Source organism: Temnothorax longispinosus, chromosome 6 (genome assembly GCF_030848805.1).
Source record: "Temnothorax longispinosus isolate EJ_2023e chromosome 6, Tlon_JGU_v1, whole genome shotgun sequence".
Taxonomy (NCBI): Eukaryota; Metazoa; Arthropoda; class Insecta; order Hymenoptera; family Formicidae; genus Temnothorax; species Temnothorax longispinosus.
In genome coordinates, this window is record NC_092363.1 from 966,893 (window position 1) to 986,993 (window position 20,101).

Sequence of the window (20,101 nt, forward strand, 5' to 3'; positions counted from 1 at the left end):
GAAAAATTTTGGAATAATAATTAAAAGGCGAAGCAAGACAGTGCGTCTCTAGATCGTCCATTAAGATGTCGGCCAAACACGGAGACAACGGAGATCCCATCGGGCTACCAAAGCCGGACCAAGTCAGTCGGTCGATCGCTTCCTTGCGAACATGTCACGTTCGGCTATAGTTGACTTTTATATATCTTATCACTCGACACATAAGACATGTAAGAAGTTTATTAATTTATTATTTATTATTTTTTATTTATTATTTTTATTTTTATCATTTTATCAATTTACTTTTATCATTATACAACTGACTACTGTACATTTTATTATTGGACACAAAAGTTATGTAACGAGTTTTAACTTTTATTTTTGCATTTTACATTTTATCTTATCACTACTAACATGCACTATTTTTAGCTTTATGATTTTTCTGGAACAACTTTATATTACGGATGTCTTGTGATGTTTTATGACGAGTCTTATAAATGATTTAGGTATGATTAATTTATTTAAATCTTGTATTTTTGTAATTTGTTACTTTCCCCCTGAAATTGCGTTACGTTATTATAGTCACTTGATAAGGGCCCAAACCAAGGGCCGAAACGTCGTGCAAAATTTGATGTACGAAACTTTGCCAGTTAAGTCGAGAAACTGAAATATATTTATTTATCACTGGCGAACTACGAAAGCTGTTTATTTTTATTATTCACCTTCGACTGGAACAATGGTGTCTCCGATTAGAAGCTTCTTTTATACCACGGGTCAACGCTATGGAAGTGACAGCATTAAGGGGTAACACCACTTTAACGCTCCCCTAATTTTGACAATTTTTTATGGGAATATAGTAAATGGAATACAAAATCTGTTTAAAGGCCTTTATTGCACATACTTTAAAGTGTGTTCACAATTTTTTTCAATTTTTTTTTTTACAAAATGGCTGCGCTAGAGCTCAGCAAAGGAAGCTGGAAGTTTTCTGCGGCCGGAAACATTTCTTCTCCAATTTTTGACCTAGAACAAAAAACCAAAAATTTTTTAGTTTTATATAAGATTAGCTCGGGAAAGACGTACGAAAATTAAAAAATATCATTTTTTGTAAAAATGGTGCACGTTTGAACAAAACGTTTTATTTTTAAACAATGAAACGTTTTGTTCAAACGTGCACCATTTTTACAAAAAATGATATTTTTTAATTTCCGTACGTCTTTCTCGAGCTAATCTTATATAAAACTAAAAAATTTTTGGTTTTTTGTTCTAGGTCAAAAATTGGAGAAGAAATGTTTTCGGCCGCAGAAAACTTCTAGCTTCCTTTGCTGAGCTCTGGCGCCGTCATTTTGTAAAAAAAAAATTGAAAAAAATTGTGAACACACTTTAAAGTATGTACAATAAAGGCCTTTAAACAGATTTTGTATTCCATTCACTATATTTCCATAAAAAATTGTCAAAATTAAGGGGACGCTAGAGTTGTGTTACCCCTTATTGTTGAAAGATTGGATCAACATCGTGACCAAATCTCACACTATTAAACAACAACTAATCTTTCTACTTCGGTGCCGAAGACAGGACATGTTACCACCGCACATAAAGAACCTACGGACTAATGTACGTTTTTACAGAGGTTCTACGAATAACTTGTTAGATAACTACAAGAAGCGATACCAAAAAGCAATGTTAAACTTAGAAATTAAAAATCTTATTCAATATGGGAATTTTTTGCGCTTGAAAATAGAGGACACGAAGAGAAGACTGTTCCTATTGTTACCGGAACAGTTAGTGATCAATTTTATTAGGCTCAATAACGATAAAATTCTCCGACACAAGAATTCGGTCAAAGATAAACTCATCAAGAAATTTGAAAAAGAAACTACAAAAACACAGAATCCGTTTTCTAAAATAGATAACAACAAATGGTTTGTCAATATTAGCACTAAAGTAATTCCGGATTCAGTAAAAAAAATTCTATGTCTCGGTGACAAGTTTGGATTACCTATTAGTAACTTAAATAAAAGTCAGATAAGATGGCCAATGCATACGTTGTAATACTTTGATAATATAAAATTTATGTTAAGTGTTTTCTTTTTAATTTTGATAGTTTTACGTACTTTAAGCTTCAGTGAAGGAATATACCAAACACTGTTAAAATATAACAAAAATAAATGTATGTTTATTGCATTTTAAAAAACTATGGCCATCTTACCCGAGTTTACCCTATTCGTCTACCTCTACTTATATTATTTTTTAATAAAAAGTGCGTAAGCTGTTTTATATTTGCTACAAGTGATAGCATAAGATATAATTTGACAGGTCCATGGAGATGTTACGACTTAATAATGAAAACCGTAACAATAGATTAGTCGCGTTGTAAACCATGTTAAGTGTGGGAAACAACAGCGGATACAATCCCCATGTGTTAGAGTTAGAGCTAACAAAGATGCAGCACAACGAAGAAATAAAGGAGGTAGACAAACAATCGACTGCTACTTCTCTGAAATGGGTTGGAAAAAAGCGGCTCGTGTCGTCCTCATTTTAGACATATCTGCTTTCTTCGCCTTTCGAGAAGTAGCGATCCTTATCGGAAGGTAGGATGGAAACATACTAGTGTTCGTCCGATCGCAAATTGTTCTTTTGTGACTGAAGATTCTTTGGCAGATGTCAGCGATGCCCTTTCAAAATCGATCAGTCTTAATCTTTCGCCGCAACCTTTTTTTTGGTGAACCTTTTTTAGCCGTAAAAAACGGACTGAACGAAAGTATTAAAAAAATGGTGCAACTATAAACAAAATGATGCAAATTATAAAATTGCACTTGGCTTCCTCATAGAGGAAGAAACGTCTTAAGATGCTAATACAGCCCTCTGATAGGCTGATGACGCCTTAAGACTATACTTAAGACGATCTTGAATATAAGACCCGACTATGAATACCGGCCTTAAAGAATTATATAAAATAGAAATAGAAAAAACTGAAAAATATAACAAAATTAAAAATAAACCAATATCTTAAAATTTACAGAAGTTAAAGCTATTACAGACATTTTTCTAAAAATTAGGGACCTTTGATCGCGTATAAACTTGAGTCTAATCAACCAAATTTTAAAGAATTATATATGAAATAGGGGTAAAAAAGACTGAAAAATATAATAAAATTAGAAATAGATCGATATCTCTAAATTTGCGGAAATTAAAGCATAAACAAACATTTATGAAAAAATTCAAAATTTTATTAAAAAAGAACCCCTTGATTATTAGCAATTTTTATTAATTCTATTATATTCTTCAGTTTTTTCTACCTCTATTTCATATATAATTCGTTAAGATTTGGTTGATTAGTTTTGGACTTATAGAAATTGCGGTAAATTTGGCACATACACACACACATCCACACACACATACACACACACATACATACATACAGACATTTTTTAAAATTGCAATTTTTCGACGTTTTAGAACATTCTGAACACGTTCAGAAAAACAAAAATTTTTTTTTTTTTAAACGAAAACAGCTTTCTCTATGAGGAAGCAATATATATATATATGGGCAGATCCATTACTTTTCGACCAAAAGTTGCGGGGGTGGGTCACCGATTTTGATGCCGATTTTTTCCTCGAAAGTACACTAGAAAAGGAGATGATCCTGAAAATTTGAGCCCGATTCGATCAAATCCGGCCGCTGGAGAATTTTTTGAATTTTGAAAAAAGTCGATTTTTTAGTCATTTTCAAAAATTTATATCTCAGCTTCTATATAACTTAGAGACTCGTTTGAGACCGCATTCTTTTCTGTAAACCCTCTACTTTTAAGGAAAAAATTGGTCATTGGTTTACACTCAAGTCCGGCTTCACGGCGAGCTGCTAACTAAACCACTGTTTTAGAGAAATTTTGCCTATTTTTGAAATGCTGTCATATCTACAGTTTTCGAAGTAGAGGGTTGATCAGCAGCTGATATTTTTTGTTCAGGTATACTCTGAAGAAATCTACCCACTTTTTACTTGATTGCTTCTATTTCGTTAAGTTATGGCCATCTAAAGCCGATCAATTTTCGAAAAATCGCCATTTTCAGATAGACAGAACTTTTTTCTTTCAACTCGAAATTCTTTGAAATTTTCAGGGAATATACTTCATTATATCCTTAAACAACCCTGAAAATTTCAATTTTGGAATAGAAGTGGTTTCCGAGTTATGAAGTTTTTAAAATGTCAACTTTTCGATTTAATATGACATTTTTTGTGGTTTTATCATCAATTTTGTAAATTTAATGTAAATAATTGATATTTTTCGGAAAATATATTCGAAAATAAAGAGCAAAACGGATTGTTTGAGAAAATTGAGGGAAAAAATTAATATTTTTTATTTTAATTTATTTGTTTAAAATTTTTAAAAAGTAAATATTTATTTATTTTTTTTAATAATATGTTGAATACAAATTTCCAAAGTATTTGAGAATTATCATGTCATGTTTAGCAAATTATACTTTGCTCATAATTTACCGCCAGTCTATTGAAAAAAAAAAAAAATAAATTAAATTAAATTATATTAGATTTTTCAATAGACTGGCGGTAAATTATGAGTAAAGTATAATTTGCTAAACATGACATGATAGTTCTCAAATACTTTGGAAATTTGTATTCAACATATTATTAAAAGAAATAAACAAATATTTACTTTTTAAAAATTTTAAACAAATAAATTAAAATAAAAAATATTAATTTTTTCCCTCAATTTTCTCAAACAATCCGTTTTGCTCCTTATTTTCGAATATATTTTCCGAAAAATATCAATTTTATTTACATTAAATTTACAAAATTGATGATAAAACCACAAAAAATGTCATATTAAATCGAAAAGTTGACATTTTAAAAATTTCATAACTCGGAAACCACTTCTATTCCAAAAATGAAATTTTCAGGGTTGTTTAAGGATATAATGAAGTATATTCCCTGAAAATTTCAAAGGATTTCGAGTTGAAAGAAAAAAGTTCTGGCTATCTGAAAATGGCGATTTTTCGAAAATCGATCGGCTTTAGATGGCCATAACTTAACGAAATAGAAGCAATCAAGTAAAAAGTGGGTAGATTTCTTCAGAGTATACCTGAACAAAAAATATCAGCTGCTGATCAACCCTCTACTTCAAAAACTGTAGATATGACAGCATTTCAAAAATAAGCAAAATTTCTCTAAAACAGTGGTTTAGTTAGCAGCTCGCCGTGAAGCCGGACTTGAGTGTAAACCAATGACCAATTTTTTCCTTAAAAGTAGAAGGTTTACAGAAAAGAATGCGGCCTCAAACGAGTCTCTAAGTTATATAGAAGCTGAGATATAAATTTTTGAAAATGACTAAAAAATCGACTTTTTTCAAAATTCAAAAAATTCTCCAGCGGCCGGATTTGATCGAATCGGGCTCAAATTTTCAGGATCATCTCCTTTTCTAGTGTACTTTCGAGGAAAAAATCGGCATCAAAATCGGTGACCCACCCCCGCAACTTTTGGTCGAAAAGTAATGGATCTGCCCATATATATATATATACTAGCTGGTTACCCGGGCTTCGCCCCGGAGGACATATGTAATCAGACACGCAAATAGGAGCGAGAGAGAGAGGAGAAGAGAAAGAGAGAGAGAGAGAGAGAGAGAGAGAGAGAGAGAGCGAGACAGAGCGAGAGATGAGAGGAGATAGAGAGAGAGGAGAGGAGAGAGAGAGAGAGAGAGGAGAGAGAGAGAGAGCGAGAGAGAGAGCGAGAGAGAGAGAGAGAGAGAGAGAATATAGAGAGAGAGAGAGAGAGAGAGAGAGAGAGAGAGAGAGAGAGAGAGAGAGAGAGAGAGAGAGGAGAGAGAGAGAGAGAGAAGAGAGAGAGAGAAGATAAGACAGAAAGAGATAAGAAGAGAAAGAGAAAGAGAGAGAGAAGAGAGAGAAAAAGAGAGAGGGAAATAGACGAGAGAGAGAGAGAAAGGGAGATAGAGAGAGAGAGGGCTCTCTAGTAAGGGCTCTCTCTTTTCTCTCTCCCTCTGTTCTCCCTCTGTCTCTCTCTCTCCCTTCCCCCCCCCTCCCCCTCTCTCTCTCTCTCTCTCCCTCCCACCCTCTCTCTCTCTCTCTCTAAATACAATTCTTTAAAATTCAATTAATTATTTCCTGAAAATTCGTCAAACTTCTGATACCGCTTTCCAAAAAGATCGATAACAAAAAATTATATACTTGATAGCACTCCCCAGGAAATTCAACCCCTACTTTATGTACAATTCTTTGAGATTCGGTCATTCGGAACCGGTTTTTAAAAAAATCGGTAATAAAAAATAGTACACTTTATAGCACTCCCCGGGAAATTCTACCCCTACTTCATGTATAATTCTTTGACATTTAATCAATTATTTCCCGAAAAATTGAAAGAATTAAAAAAACCGGTTTCCAAAAAAATCGGTAACAAAAACTGTACACATTATGGCGCTCGCCGTAAAATTCTACCCTTACTTTATATACAATTCTTTCAGATTCGGTCAATTAATTCCCGAAAGATTGAAAAAATTTCGACACCGGTTTCCAAAAGATCGGTAACGAAAAATTATACACTTCATAGCACTTCCCGGAAAATTCTACCCCTGTTTGATCTACAATTCTTTGAAATTCGGTGAATTATTTCCCGAAAAATTAGAAAAATTAGAAAAACCGGTTTCCAGAAAATCGGTAACAAAAAACTATACACATAGTGGCACTCCCCGGAAAATTCTACCCCTATTTCATATACTTTTGGTAAAAATTATTTGAAAAAATTTCGATACCGGCTTCCAAAAGATCGGTAACGAAAAATTATACACTTCATAGTACTCCTCGGAAAATTCTACTCCTGTTTGATCGATAATTTGTTGAGATTTGATCAATTATTTTTCGAAAAATAGGAAAAATTAAAAAAATCGGTTTTCAGAAAATCGGTAACAAAAAACTATACACATAGTGGCACTCCCCGGAAAATTCTACCCCTATTTCATATACTTTTGGTAAAAATTCGGTTCAGTGGTTTGGGCTGGGCGTTGATGAGTCAGTCAGTCAGTCAGTCAGTCAGAACAATCGTGAAAAAAACACATTTTACCCCTTTTCACCCCCTTAGGGGTGGAACTTCTAAAAATCCTTTCTTAGTGGATGCTTATGTCATGAGAGGAATACACCCTCCAAATTTCAAGTCTCTAGGTTCAGGGGTTTGGCCTGGGCGTTGATGAGTCAGTCAGTCAGTCAGTCAGTCAGTCAGTCAGGACATCTTCCTTTATAGATATAGATATATATATATATATATATAAAGCAGTATTTTTGGTATTGTCGTCAAATGATAGCTGTATATGTGCCCAAATTAGTAAAATTTTTAATTTTTTTTGTTCCCGATATGAAATTGTGTGTAACGCCGTAGATTTTTGTGCGTATTTTAATTCAAGTACAAGAACTTGCAATTCTGTAAAACCAATCCAATAATTTTTTAAAATAAAAAAATGTCGGTAACTACTGCCACGATAAGATCACACCACTGTCTAGCAGTAGAAATGGAGTTTAGTGAGTAGACGGTCGAGGGAAATAAGAAATCAAAATACAGATAAAATAATCCATCTATTATAGAGGCAGTTTATTAAATTAAAAAAATTAAATTTATGTATGAAATATGCATGGAACAGTTTTCTAATTTGAGTTATAATTGTTATAAAACTTAATTAATGAAGAACATAAAATAAACTAAAAGTATCTCTTGAGATACAACACAAGCAATACCTAGTAACTTAACTAAAAAAATAAAGGTACAGAAGTGTTGACCAGAATTCACTAGATTCATATTTGAATGTATATCAATTAACTGTAATTAAACTACCTCTATCAAGTTAGCCCCCCCACCATCGCAAAAAAATTTAGTACTATTTATGTGTTAATATGTTGCTCTAGTCCGGATTTTGTTGCTTAAACCGTTTAGTAGGAAACGGCGATCGAAATGGGGGGGGCCAGCTTGTCGTCAAGCTAGCCCCCCCCCCCCCATACTACAAAACACATAGAGTGCCCAAATCCAAAAAACAAATACACCAGAATTTGTTGCTTTTTTGTTGCTCCAAGATAGCGTGAAAACATTTTTGAAATATAACGTTTTTTAGAAAATACGTATATCCAAATACTTAACAGACAGCACAATATTGACTACATCTTAAACAACGTTACATTTCCAAAATGTTTTTACGCTATCTTAAAACAACAAAATAGCAACAAATTCTGGTAAGGTAGACCGGGGCACGTTGTCACACGGGGCACGTTGTCGCATCGGCTTTATTTAAAAAACTAATAACCAGAGAGCAGTACCCGTCATTCCCAAAACGTGTTAGTGTATGCCCATCTTTGGTGTGTTTACAGTGTTGAGATTGCTCCAGCCGTGTTGACGTAAAATCAACTTGAAAGTTTTTTGCGACCGTAAGTAAAATTTTATTGTCTAATATTCAACGTACTGGACATGAAGCTTATGTTTTTTCAGAATAGACCTTTATATTATCTTAAAGTATGTACTTTTACCTACCGCGTGCAATACCTAACCTTATGAATATCTCAAACGTGTCGGCCATGAGGCTGTTTGAAGTAAAAAAATGCCCTCGGGGCACGTTGTTACGAATTTGATGGGAATCTATTGCAAATCTTCGCATGACGATAACGAGTAAAAATATTTTATGTTTAATCACCGACATGATTATAAAAAAAAAATGTGTATCAATAAGTTGCGCATTCGAGTGGAATTCTTGTATTTAGATTAAGACAAAAACTTCGTGCTTTTTGTACTTTTTTGAAATAAAATAAATGTTTCTGTGAAGGATTTTACTTTTTTACATTGCAACGCACTATAATATATTGATATTTACGTTGAATACAGTTTGGATAAAATTTTGCATGCAATTACATTTGATGTGACAACGTGCCCGGTCACGGGGCACAAGCGACCTGTCGTTATTTATTGTTATGTAACAACTGTAGAGTAACAATCACACAAAATTCGATACTGTCCAATTGAAGCTAAGGGTTCACTCGAAATTTTGGCATATCAAAGTACTCTTAAATATTGAATGCAAAAAATACAAAAAATATTGAACCACATGTGTGACAACGTGCCCCGGTCTACCCTATAAACGTTTTTTCGATTTGAACACTCTATATATATTTTTTTGCATGGGAAAAGGGCTAGCTTGACACAGATTCTAGCCCCACTACATACTGATAACGAGCGCAGAAACGCGGACCGCCACCATAAAGCACCTACCCGAGGGAGACGCGCCGACGGAGGAAGAACTCCTCCGCCGTTTTTTAGCCGACGAACTTGCACAATTCGAAACCGTGCAGGGCCCCACCGACCGCGCCAAGCACGTTATCCGCGTTAAGACCGCCCGATCGCCCGATCAAACAACGATACCGGCAGCGTAACCCGGCTATGTGTAGGCGATTATCGATGCAGAAGTCGACAAAATGCTCCGCGACGGGGTTATCGAACCCTCGCACAGCGCCTAAAGCTCACCGGTCGTCATCGTGTCATCGTGCGGAAAAAGGACGGCAAACCGCGATTCTGCATCGATTTTTGCCTAGTCAACGACGTGACCGAGAAGGACGCCTACCCGCTACCCCAGATCACCGCGACGCTAGATAAACTCCGGGGGGGCCCGATACCTGACTACCCTCGACTTAAAAAACGGGTATTGGCAGGTGCCACTCGCGCCGGAAAGCCGACCCGTGGCCGCGTTCACCGTTCCCGGAAAAGGGTTAATGCAATTCAAAGTGATGCCGTTTGCATTGCATTCAGCGCCGGCTACATTTCAACGCTTGCTCGACACCGTCTTATGCCCCGAGTTAGAACCGTATGTATTCGTGTACTTGGATGATATAGTTATCATCAACGAGACATTCGAGGAGCACCTAAGAATCATGCGCGAGGTGTTCCGCCGGCTACGCAAAGCCAACCTACGTATCAACCCAGATAAATGTCGGATTTGCGCCAATCGAATTAAATATCTCGGCCACATTGTCGACCGCGACGGAATCCGAACCGACCCCGAAAAAGTTAGTGCCGTCGCAAACTGGCCCGCCCCGCAGAATGTCCGTCAGGTCCGGCAATTCCTGGGAATTGCGTCCTGGTACCGCCGATTTGTTAAGGACTTCGCGACCCTCGCCACACCGCTCACCGCGCTGAAACTGGGGGAAACCGAACAACAAGCGTTCGAGACGCTCAAAAGTGTCCTGACGACCGCACCGGTGCTCGCATGCCCCGACTTTACGCGACAATTTTATCTGCAGACCGACGCCAGCACCACCGGCCTCGGGGCCGTGCTGACACAGTATTTCCCGGAAGATGAGCGTGTGATCGCGTACGTCAGCCGCACATTGAATGGCGCCGAGCGTAACTATAGCGCCACCGAATTAGAGTGTCTAGCGATGGTATGGGGCATCAGGCAAATGCGCGGGTATCTCGAGGGGTACCGATTCACGGTGATCACGGATCACCAGTCGTTAAAATGGTTGCAAAAACTAGAGTCTCCGTCCGGCCGGCTAGGGAGGTGAACGTTCAAATTGCAACAGTTCGATTTCGACGTCAAGTACCGGAAAGGGACACTCAACAAGGTAGCCGACGCACTGTCGAGGCAACCGGAAAGCCTCGGCGTTACCACACCAAAGTGCCCATGGTACACGCGTATGTAGTGCGCGGCCAAGACCTCACCGCATGCAGTACCCGACTTCCAAATCGACCACGGCCGGCTGTGGAAACACGTGCTCCACAGCCTGGACTTTAAAGACACTCCGGCGGACGAACAGTGGAAGGAGTGCGTCCCGAAGAACCGACGCGCCACAATTCTCGAGCGGTATCACGACGCGCCCACCGCCGCGCCGCGGCGCCGGTCAGCTGGAAATTGCCAAAACGGTCGCGAGAATCTCGCCCTGCTATTACTGGCCCGGCATGTTCCGCGATATGTACATTTTGGTATTATATTTTATTGTCAATTACGATTTTTGGTAATTATGCAGTTTAGGGGAAGCACCTCCGATGATCTTGACCTTGACATATGTTGTCAATGTCACCCTCCTGAGTGACCTTCAGAAGGTTTTAGCTGTCGCTCGTTTTTTATTAAAAAGTTATAAACAAAAAAAGTTTCAGAAATATAGCAGTTATTTTAAGTACTGAGAGGCATAAACGACTAATATTACGTTTTTCTTTAAAGCAGAGAATACTTTATTTCGCGAGAAAGTCGCTGCTTTACTAAAACACAACATTTAAAGCAGTAAATTGTTGATAAATTGAAGTCTTTTTGTTAAAGCAGAGAATACTTTATTTTGCGAAAAAGTCGCTGCTTTACCAAAACACAACATTTAAAGCAGTAAATTGTTGATAAATTGAAGTCTTTTTGTTAAAGCAGAGAATACTTTATTTTGCGAAAAAGTCGCTGCTTTACCAAAACACAACATTTAAAGCAGTAAATCGTTGATCACTAACCTACATAGGTTAGTTGACGCGCTTTAAAAGTATTTAAGTGTTTAAAGCGCGACAACTAACCTATATATGCACCTATATGCTATATTTTCCAAACTTTTTTTGTTAATAACTTTTTAACGAATAGCGAGCGACGGCTAAAACTAGTTTATATCAAGAGACATGGCAGTGTCTCGCGCCAACTACGCGCGGAGCGAGATGCACCGTGACTCATTTACGCAAACGCACGAGTTGCGAGTACCCGAGATTTTGAGATCTCAATAACGAGCGAACGGATCAAATTCTAAGTAGGCTTGATCGATAGCTTGGGGTCGACTTCGGGGAGGGGGGGTATCACTTATTTTTATAATATTTTTTGCTACGAGCTGAGATATTGCGACGCAAAGTTTAAATGTAAAAATTTATTATTAAGGGGATGCTGGAGTGACGGCCGAACTTCACAGAACATGTACTAAGCCAAACTTCCTTGATGTCGATAATGTCGACATTTCTAATTTTGTTTTTCCTAATTTAATGTACGTGTACTGAAGTGAGATGCGACATTCCCTTATTCCTTATTCCTTTATCTTATTCCTTATTTTTTTCATTGTGTCTGAGCCCTTAAAGTACATACTAAGAAACAAGATCATACCCACTAAAATTTAGCTTATTTTAGACAGCATAATTTTACATAATTTCAATAAAATTTCAAGCATAATCAGGCATTTTTAAATGCATAAATCTTACGTCTTTAATAATAATTTTAATAAAAAAATGTTAAGATAGCAATCATATAAAAGTAATATATGTATATATATATGATTGTTTATAATCGTCAAGATTGGAGGTTGTGTTTTTTTTTTTTGGACGTTTTGGAAAATAAAAACGTACCGTAACATGTGCAAACAAATCATCTAGGTATTTCAATTCTTATAAACATTTATGACTTGGAACCAAACTTTCGAATGACAAACCAGATGATATTGATATTTTTTTATTGCAGAAAGTACACACATGCGGAATATGCGAGACAATTCTTGAGGAGGAAGAAATACCGTTCCATGAATGCTGGGCGAATTATTCAGCGATTGTTTGTGACAAGAACACTTTCTATTTGTACCCCCAATGTGGTAAGTAAAATATAAAAGAAATGATATAATATTATTTAAGCGAATGTAACAATTTTAATATCTTATAGAGAATGGAGACATTGTGTGTCAAAGTGCGATTGACAGAGCAGAGTTTTTTGTTACAAAGTCGCATTTTCCGACAAGCAAAAAGCCGCCGAGCCTGACACCGAGCCTGGGGCGAAACCTTGAGGAACTAATAATTGCAGAAGTGTCGGCACGAGAGCTGTTGTGGAACCAAAAAGTAAATATAGCAAAACGTGACAGGCAAACTGTACAACAGCTTTGGGAGCAAGTGGCTGATGCGACAAATGGTACGTGTTTGTGTGTGTGTGTGTGTGTGTGTGTGTGTGTGTGTGTGTGTGTGTGTGTGTGTGTGTGTGTGAAGAGAGGGAGAGAGAGAGTCGTAGAAGAAAACTCAATAGAATTTATAATTTAACAGTACAAAATGTATTTTATTATTACAGGCAAATGTTCTGTCGATGAAGTGAAGAGAAAATGGAAAAACTTGAGGAATCGTTACATGAAAATCATTTCCCTTGAGAAGTTGCGAAGTAGATCAGGAAGTAAGCCATCTCGTAAGAAATGGAAGCATTACGACTTGATGTCTTTCTTACGGGACACTTATTTGGAAAAAGAGTTAGTATACTTCACAAAAGCATTCACTGAAATATTGGAGACAATTAATATTAATATTAGGAGAAGAAAGGGCTATCAGGGTGGACCGCAGATTTTAGTACGTGATGTCATTTACCTATTCTTCTAAATACAGTAGTCCGAACGTTTCGGCTCCATTCGAGCCATCCTCAGCAATAACAATAATGTGTCACACGTTCCAAATGCCTATTGGTAAGTTTACCAATTAGAATTGTCGGAAACATCGACCAAATGATCGATATCTGAAATATGTCTTTGTTAGAGTCGTGTAATAAAACAAAAACTTCAGCAACTCACCAAAAGGCCGAACAACGTGAGAACATAAAACAGTGCAAAAACAGAATAATTCGCGAGGAGACTTAACGGTCTCATCGACACGCCAAACAGCGATGAAATGACAATTATTCAGAGGAGAAGCGTGTCACAAGTCAAAACAACAATGCGGATAATACATAGTGTGTAAAGTCGATGAGATAAATATTCGATTAAATGTAACCAATAGCAGGGCAGGAATATCTGGCCGCGTCAACAAGTTTTATACAAATGGTAAAAAGTTCATGGGTGTAGATTATAATTTATTTAAGACATCTATATATGCGTGGTGTAAAAATTCAGTATCATTTTGTGAATTAATCCCATTTCTTTGTAACTTAATGTGAGACATTTCAGAAATAAGTCTTCTGGAGAGATATCTTTCACTGTTCAAAATTTCGACGTTCTCCCAGTCAAAGTCATGATCAAAATTCAATCTGTGTTCTGTAATAACCGATTCAGTAGTAGTGTTTCTGTGAATGTGGTTACGGTGTTCTGAGACTCTCGTTCTCAATTGTCTCTTCGTCTGGCCTACATACGACGCGTCACAGTTATTACAAGATATTTTGTAAACCACATTCTTATTAGATTGAATTGGAAGAACGTCTTTTTGTACTTTGATAAATTTCTGAAGTTTATTTAGACTGTAGAAGGACAAGTTGACATTTAGGTCCTTGACGACCCTTTTAAAATCTTCAGAAATACCCGGGATATATGGGACAGTGAACCAATTACGACGTTCCTCTTCAATTGTGGGTGGAGGTTCATTTTGTTTACGAGTCCATTTGTGAAGTAATGATTTTATTCGAGTGTTAATGGTATCAAAAATAAATGTCAATGGATAGTCATTCTTTAGGAGAACGTCTATTATGAACTTAATGTTCTTAACGTGGAATTTTGGATGAGAGAGTAAAAAGGCCCTATCCACCATGCCCATAATCGTGCCTCTTTTTTGAGAGACAGGGTGCTGCGACAAGAAGTTAAGGTAACGACCTGAAAAAGTTGGTTTGTGAAACCAGTCAAATTCTAGAATGTTTTCATTTTTTATAATTGTCAAGTCTAAAAAATTCAACCTATTGCCACCGATTTCAATTGTGAACTTGAAGTCTGGGGTGATAAGAATTAAAAAGTTTCAAAATAGTGTCAAGAGCATAAAAAGGTACAGCCATGGCTTTGTCATGAACATATCTAAAATAAAAAGATAAAGTGAAGGTGAGTTGTCGCAACACACTGTCTTCCAGATCCTGCATTACTATATCCGCTGCGATGGGAGAAAACGGAGAGCCCATGGGGAAACCAAATTTTTGTTTGTAAATAATCTTGTTGAAACAAAAATATGTAGAATTTAATATTAGTTCGACTACTTTAATAAAATCATCCTTAGGTATCTTGCAGTTTTTTGAGATATGTGACCATCTATTTGAAATGCTTTCCAAAACTAAATCTGTCGGGATGTTTGTGAAGAGGGAGATTACGTCTAAAGAAATCAATATGTAATCGTTATTCAATTGAGTTCCTTTTAGTTTCTTGGCAAGTTCAAAACTGTTATCAATGTAACTATCAGGTTTCGGAATACTTTTGGAAATGATCTTATGTAGAAAAAATGCTAATGAGTATGTAGGACTGTCAATAGAGGAAACTATGATTCTGAAGGAATTACCTATTTTATGAATTTTTGGTAATCCATAAGCTCTCGGGAGAACCCCATCGGTACACAATAATTGTTTATATTTCTGGTCAGAGATATATTTCTGATTTTTCCATCTCACGATAGTCTCCCTAATTTTTCTTGTGAGTATTTGAGTAGGATCTTTATTGATTACAAAATATGTGGTTGTGTCCGATAACAAATCTGTGATACTTTGACTGTAATGTTCTCTGTCCAGTGCTACCGTGCTGTTGCCTTTATCGGCACGAGTAAAAATGATATCAGGATTGTTAATCATAAATAATTTTGTGGCTTTAACAAGGTTAGACAGTTCGGAATGGAGAGGAAATTTTGGAGAAAAAGAAAGAAGCTTGTTGATAACAGGAATAGAACGGTTTTTGATGCTCAGAATCCTATCTATTTGTAAGCTTCTCGTGTTCCCTTCTGAGCATTTTATGAATTCGATAACAGTCTTTTTTATATTGTTAATGGGTAAGGAGAAGTTCTCGCCAAACTGTAAGAGGCATTGAACATTCTCAGGAATTGTTGTGGAAGTTAAATTAATGAACCATTTGTCTTTGATATGAGTGAAAGAGGATTTGAAAGTGTTAGAACAAACAGAAGGATCAATGTAAACCTCAAAAATATTCAAACAGTTATTGTGATCAATTGTTGGATCAGCGCGAGCGAAATCAGTTTCTATTTTAGTGACATAATGAATCGGTTTAATATTGTTGATTTTTGCTAGATTATGTTTGCGGAACAACCACTCAAGTTTTTTATCGAGATTATTATTTTCTCGTTGAGTAAAACAATTTAATCCTTTGTCCTGCAATCTGAAAAACTTATTACATATTGTGACGACAACGACGATGTCCTCACGGTCTCGCCGGCTGTGAAGGAGCGCGCTGTCGCTTTATTCACTAAAGATCTTTTTATAATTCGCGATACTTCTCTCTGAAACCCAGATAGTAGCTCGACTAAATAGTTTTATTTTGTAAATGTTGGGCGTTAGGTGCGATTCCTCGCACCACGATATACGAGATCGCAGTATTCTCAGGCGTGGGTTTCTTTGATTAACCGCGGTTGGAAGAGGAGAGGGAGCGTAGCGCAATCAACACACCCGAGTAACAAGGAACATGAAGTTATATTTTATTTTAATGCAGATAACAAGTGAAAGGTATGCATGTTCCACGGCGAACAAGCAGAATTCGAGTACGCGCCACGTGTCACCCCACGAGCGCAATACTCATTCCGTTGCTGAACTGCACAGCAATCCCGGTCGAATTCGTACAATACTATTCCTTGACATAAGTTGCAGCGAATTCCACCCGGACGGTCAAACGCGAAATACTCGAAAACGTTTACTTCTAACCAGCGCACGCGGTCCCACTTTTATCACTAACGCAATTTCCTTACAATCTACCGCGACAGAGCTGGGGATCTTCACTCCCCACGAGACGCACGAATGGACTCACCCGTAAACGCGACACAACCGTGAGCAATTAATCCCGATGAAACGCACGGACATCCACTTATAATTAGCGCGAACTTAACCGGCAACGATAACCACGAGACTTTCACCCGCGCGAGAGCAACCTCCCGAAACTACGGCACGGTTAAGCAAACGACGATTACGAAATTACACGCACGCTGACTGTCGGCGACCGTACGTTCGCATCCCCGAGACGGGCACTCGCGATCACTTTTTCGTACGGGCCCTCCCGCGATATGGTACTCGGTATTGGTCAAGTTACGGCGGATTTCATCGATTCTCGCGGCACAACGCGACTCCCGGGAGGGCCTTAGTATTACACGATCTTACTTTGGGGAGGCTGAGCAGTGGCCTTACAATTGATTCCTCGTTCCGGCGGCAGCTCGTCGTTCGGCTCGCAGGGCTGGATGGTACCGGGATGGCGGCTCGCACGACAGTGGCGTTTCTTCGGCCCGGCGGGACCACGCTGGGCCCGCGCGCCCGTGCGCGCCGGTTTTCCTATATAGCCTGGTCGGTAGGGCGCTCCTCGCATCCGCTGTCGTCCGCCGGCGGTAGTTTTAAAGCCCGCCTGTGTGAGACCGGCTGTCCAGGCCGCGACTCATCATCCGGTTGTTCGACGGCCAGGGTGGACGGGCCATGGCTCGTCGATCGGTGGCGGTATCCCGGTGGTGACCCCGTTTCCGGACGGGGACCTTCGTCGGGGCGTCCCCCTCCGTTTCCGGGCTGCAGTGCTTTTGTGCGGGCTATGTGGATGCCTTGACAGGCCAGCGGCTGTTCCGGCTGTGGGCTCCAGCGTGACCTGTCCGACGACCGTCCGTCCTTGGAAGCTTCCGGCTGTCCACCTGTAGGTCCCTCGGTGCGGCATACGCCGTTACAAAACTCCGTGATCCTGGCCATCAGCTCTGCGCTCTCTCGATACCTGTAACGCTCGCAAAAAGATCTTAATCCTAACCTAAAACGTTCGCTCTCCGCCCGCCCCGGACGGAGGCACCATCCCTGACGCCTCCCTCGGCCGAGCTCCTATCTGGGGTGAGGGACGTGACATTTGTCACGTCACAATATATACAAAAAGATGTTCTGAGAAATACGTCTCGCGAGATGGAAAATCTGTCCCTGCGATTGGTTAACCAATCTATACGCATCATTAAGTTCAATTTTGATCAGTCGAGTAATGAAATTAGACGTCAAAGCATTAAATTTCTTTTTAGCGTGATAGTGTGAAAAAACCGGAATATAATTACAAAAGCGTTGTAGATGTCGTGGAACAATGTCATTATGTAAACAAAATTTTAAATATCTGATCCGGATTCTGCCTTTGACGTGAGTCTTCCTCGCCTTGATCCATTGTTTCATGAGTATGACGATATCTCCAAAGGTCGCGGAAATAAAATTGAAAAAGCCCATATGTCGACGCATTACCTCGCAGCCAGCGTGAATTAAATCAATTAATAGTAAACCCTCAAAATTCAAAATTAGGAAAAGAAAGGGCTATCAGGGTCGACCGCAGATTTTAGTGCGTGATCATTTGGTCGATGTTTCCGACAATTCTAATTGGTAACCTTACCAATGAGCATTTGGAACGTGTGACACATTATTGTTATTGCTGAGGATAGCTCGAATGGAGCCAAAACGTTCGGACTACTGTATTTAGAAGAATAAATAACATTGCACGCACTAAAATCTGCGGTCGACCCTGATAGCTCTTTCTTCTCCTAATTTTGAATTTCAAGAGTCCACTATTAATTGATTTAATATTAATATATTTTATTTCATTATATTTCAGGACAGTTTCAAATATAACGAGTTGTGATGAAGACCTCAACAACGATGATGTGAAAATCCAAGTGGACGGAGAAGGCAACGATGCCGATGATGCATCAAGGGGTATGTTTCGCTCATAAGGTGTACTATTTTTTACTTCTTAGTACTATTACAGCTAGCTACATCATTATTTCCCAATAATGCAGATTGTATATAAAATTATTGTTTCATTTTTAGAATTGAAAAGAAAACGAAAAAATACTGGCTGCGAACAAAACGTAATGAAGCAGATAGCGGTGGCCTTACAGACCCTACGACCAGCAATGCCATTGCCAACTCTTGTTCTTGATGAAGTTGACAACTTCACTTCGATGGTCGCCAGCCAGCTACGAGAGTTGCCGCAAGTCCGCAGACGCAACATAATGTTAACAATTCACCAGTTCTTACACACTGAATTATTGCACGACGACGGTAATAATAATGTATAATCATAAGAATAATAAAACGAAAATAATTTTGGTAGCACAATAAAGCCAAGACGTATTTATTTAAATAAAATAGTTATTACTGGACTGGGATACCAAGAAACATCAAGTTACGATTATTTGGGAAAGTAGAAAAGAGAAATTCTCGAAAATTAGTTTGCACTGTTAAAAGGTGTAATTTATTACTTTTGCACGTGTAGTATACAAATAACAATTACTAATGGTAAAAAAAAACATTTTTGTGAAGTACATAATATACAAATTATATTACAAATGAAACAAGGGTTTATTGTTTATCCCCGCAGGGTTTACAAGACGTTTTTGTGAAGAACAATCTCAAACCTCTTACAAATACCAATCCCCTTATACCCGACCTGGCCGCGTGCGACCCTTTACATCCTGGTACTCCCCACTCTTTCGGACCCTGCCTCTCCTTTTCCTCCTCCTGGCCGCTTCTTCCGTTGGACTTCCGTTGGGACTCTCTTTCCGTGCTCCAACTTCTTAGGTCTCTGTTTTCTCACCGCTCCCGCCTCTCATCCTGGTACCCCCCACTCTTTCGGAGTAACACAGGGGTAACCTTCTCTCTTTCCCCTTCGCCTCTCTTTCCTCTCCCCCTTCTTCGACCCCCGGGCCCCCCTACCCTTACTACTCCTCCCATTTTTCCTCATCCTCGTTCCACACAATCTCCTTTCCTTCCACCCAAATTCTATTGACTCTCTGCTTCCGTTCTTCGTCCGCTCTTCTGCCTTTTTTCACCCTCTTCCTACAATTAATTTTTGGCACTCTACCCTTATGGAAAAATACACTCAACTTTTGGTGTTAACCGTTAAAAAAACACCACAGAAAAACCCTCAAAGTTGGGTGTGATTTCGGACCGCCAATTAAAGGTTAACCATCATTTGAAGGTTAAACTTCAATTGGCGGTCCAAAATCACACCCAACCTTAAGGGTTTTTGGTAATTATTTACAAAAAGACCCCACCTGCCAATGACCTTGACCTTGACATATGTTGTCAAGGTCACCCTCCTGAGTGACCTTCAGAAGTTTTTAGTCGGCGGTCGTTATTCGTTAAAAAGTTATTAACAAAAAAAGTTTCGAAAATATAGCAGCTATTTTGAGTATTGGAAGGCATAAATAACTAATATATATGTCGAAATAGTTCACGCATACACTTTTCAC

The 20,101-nt window shown here is 38.3% G+C and overlaps 1 protein-coding gene across 2 annotated transcripts in view; it reads left to right on the forward strand.

The window, feature by feature from the left end:
• LOC139814270 (uncharacterized) overlaps positions 1 to 18,969 on the forward strand; it is a 30,807-nt gene extending 11,838 nt beyond the window's left edge. Inside the window, exons 1-6 of one of the 2 annotated variants that reach the window (XM_071780409.1) lie at positions 10,679 to 10,951; positions 12,441 to 12,567; positions 12,636 to 12,878; positions 13,032 to 13,203; positions 18,460 to 18,560; positions 18,675 to 18,969. In XM_071780409.1, coding sequence (XP_071636510.1) covers positions 10,694 to 10,951; positions 12,441 to 12,567; positions 12,636 to 12,878; positions 13,032 to 13,203; positions 18,460 to 18,560; positions 18,675 to 18,925 — 1,152 coding nt within the window. In that variant the 5' untranslated portion in view covers positions 10,679 to 10,693 and the 3' untranslated portion in view covers positions 18,926 to 18,969. Of the gene's footprint in view, positions 1 to 10,678; positions 10,952 to 12,440; positions 12,568 to 12,635; positions 12,879 to 13,031; positions 13,204 to 18,459; positions 18,561 to 18,674 lie in introns of those variants that run through there. The other variant, XM_071780410.1, reaches the window with a different exon arrangement.
• Positions 18,970 to 20,101: the final 1,132 nt, after the last annotated feature.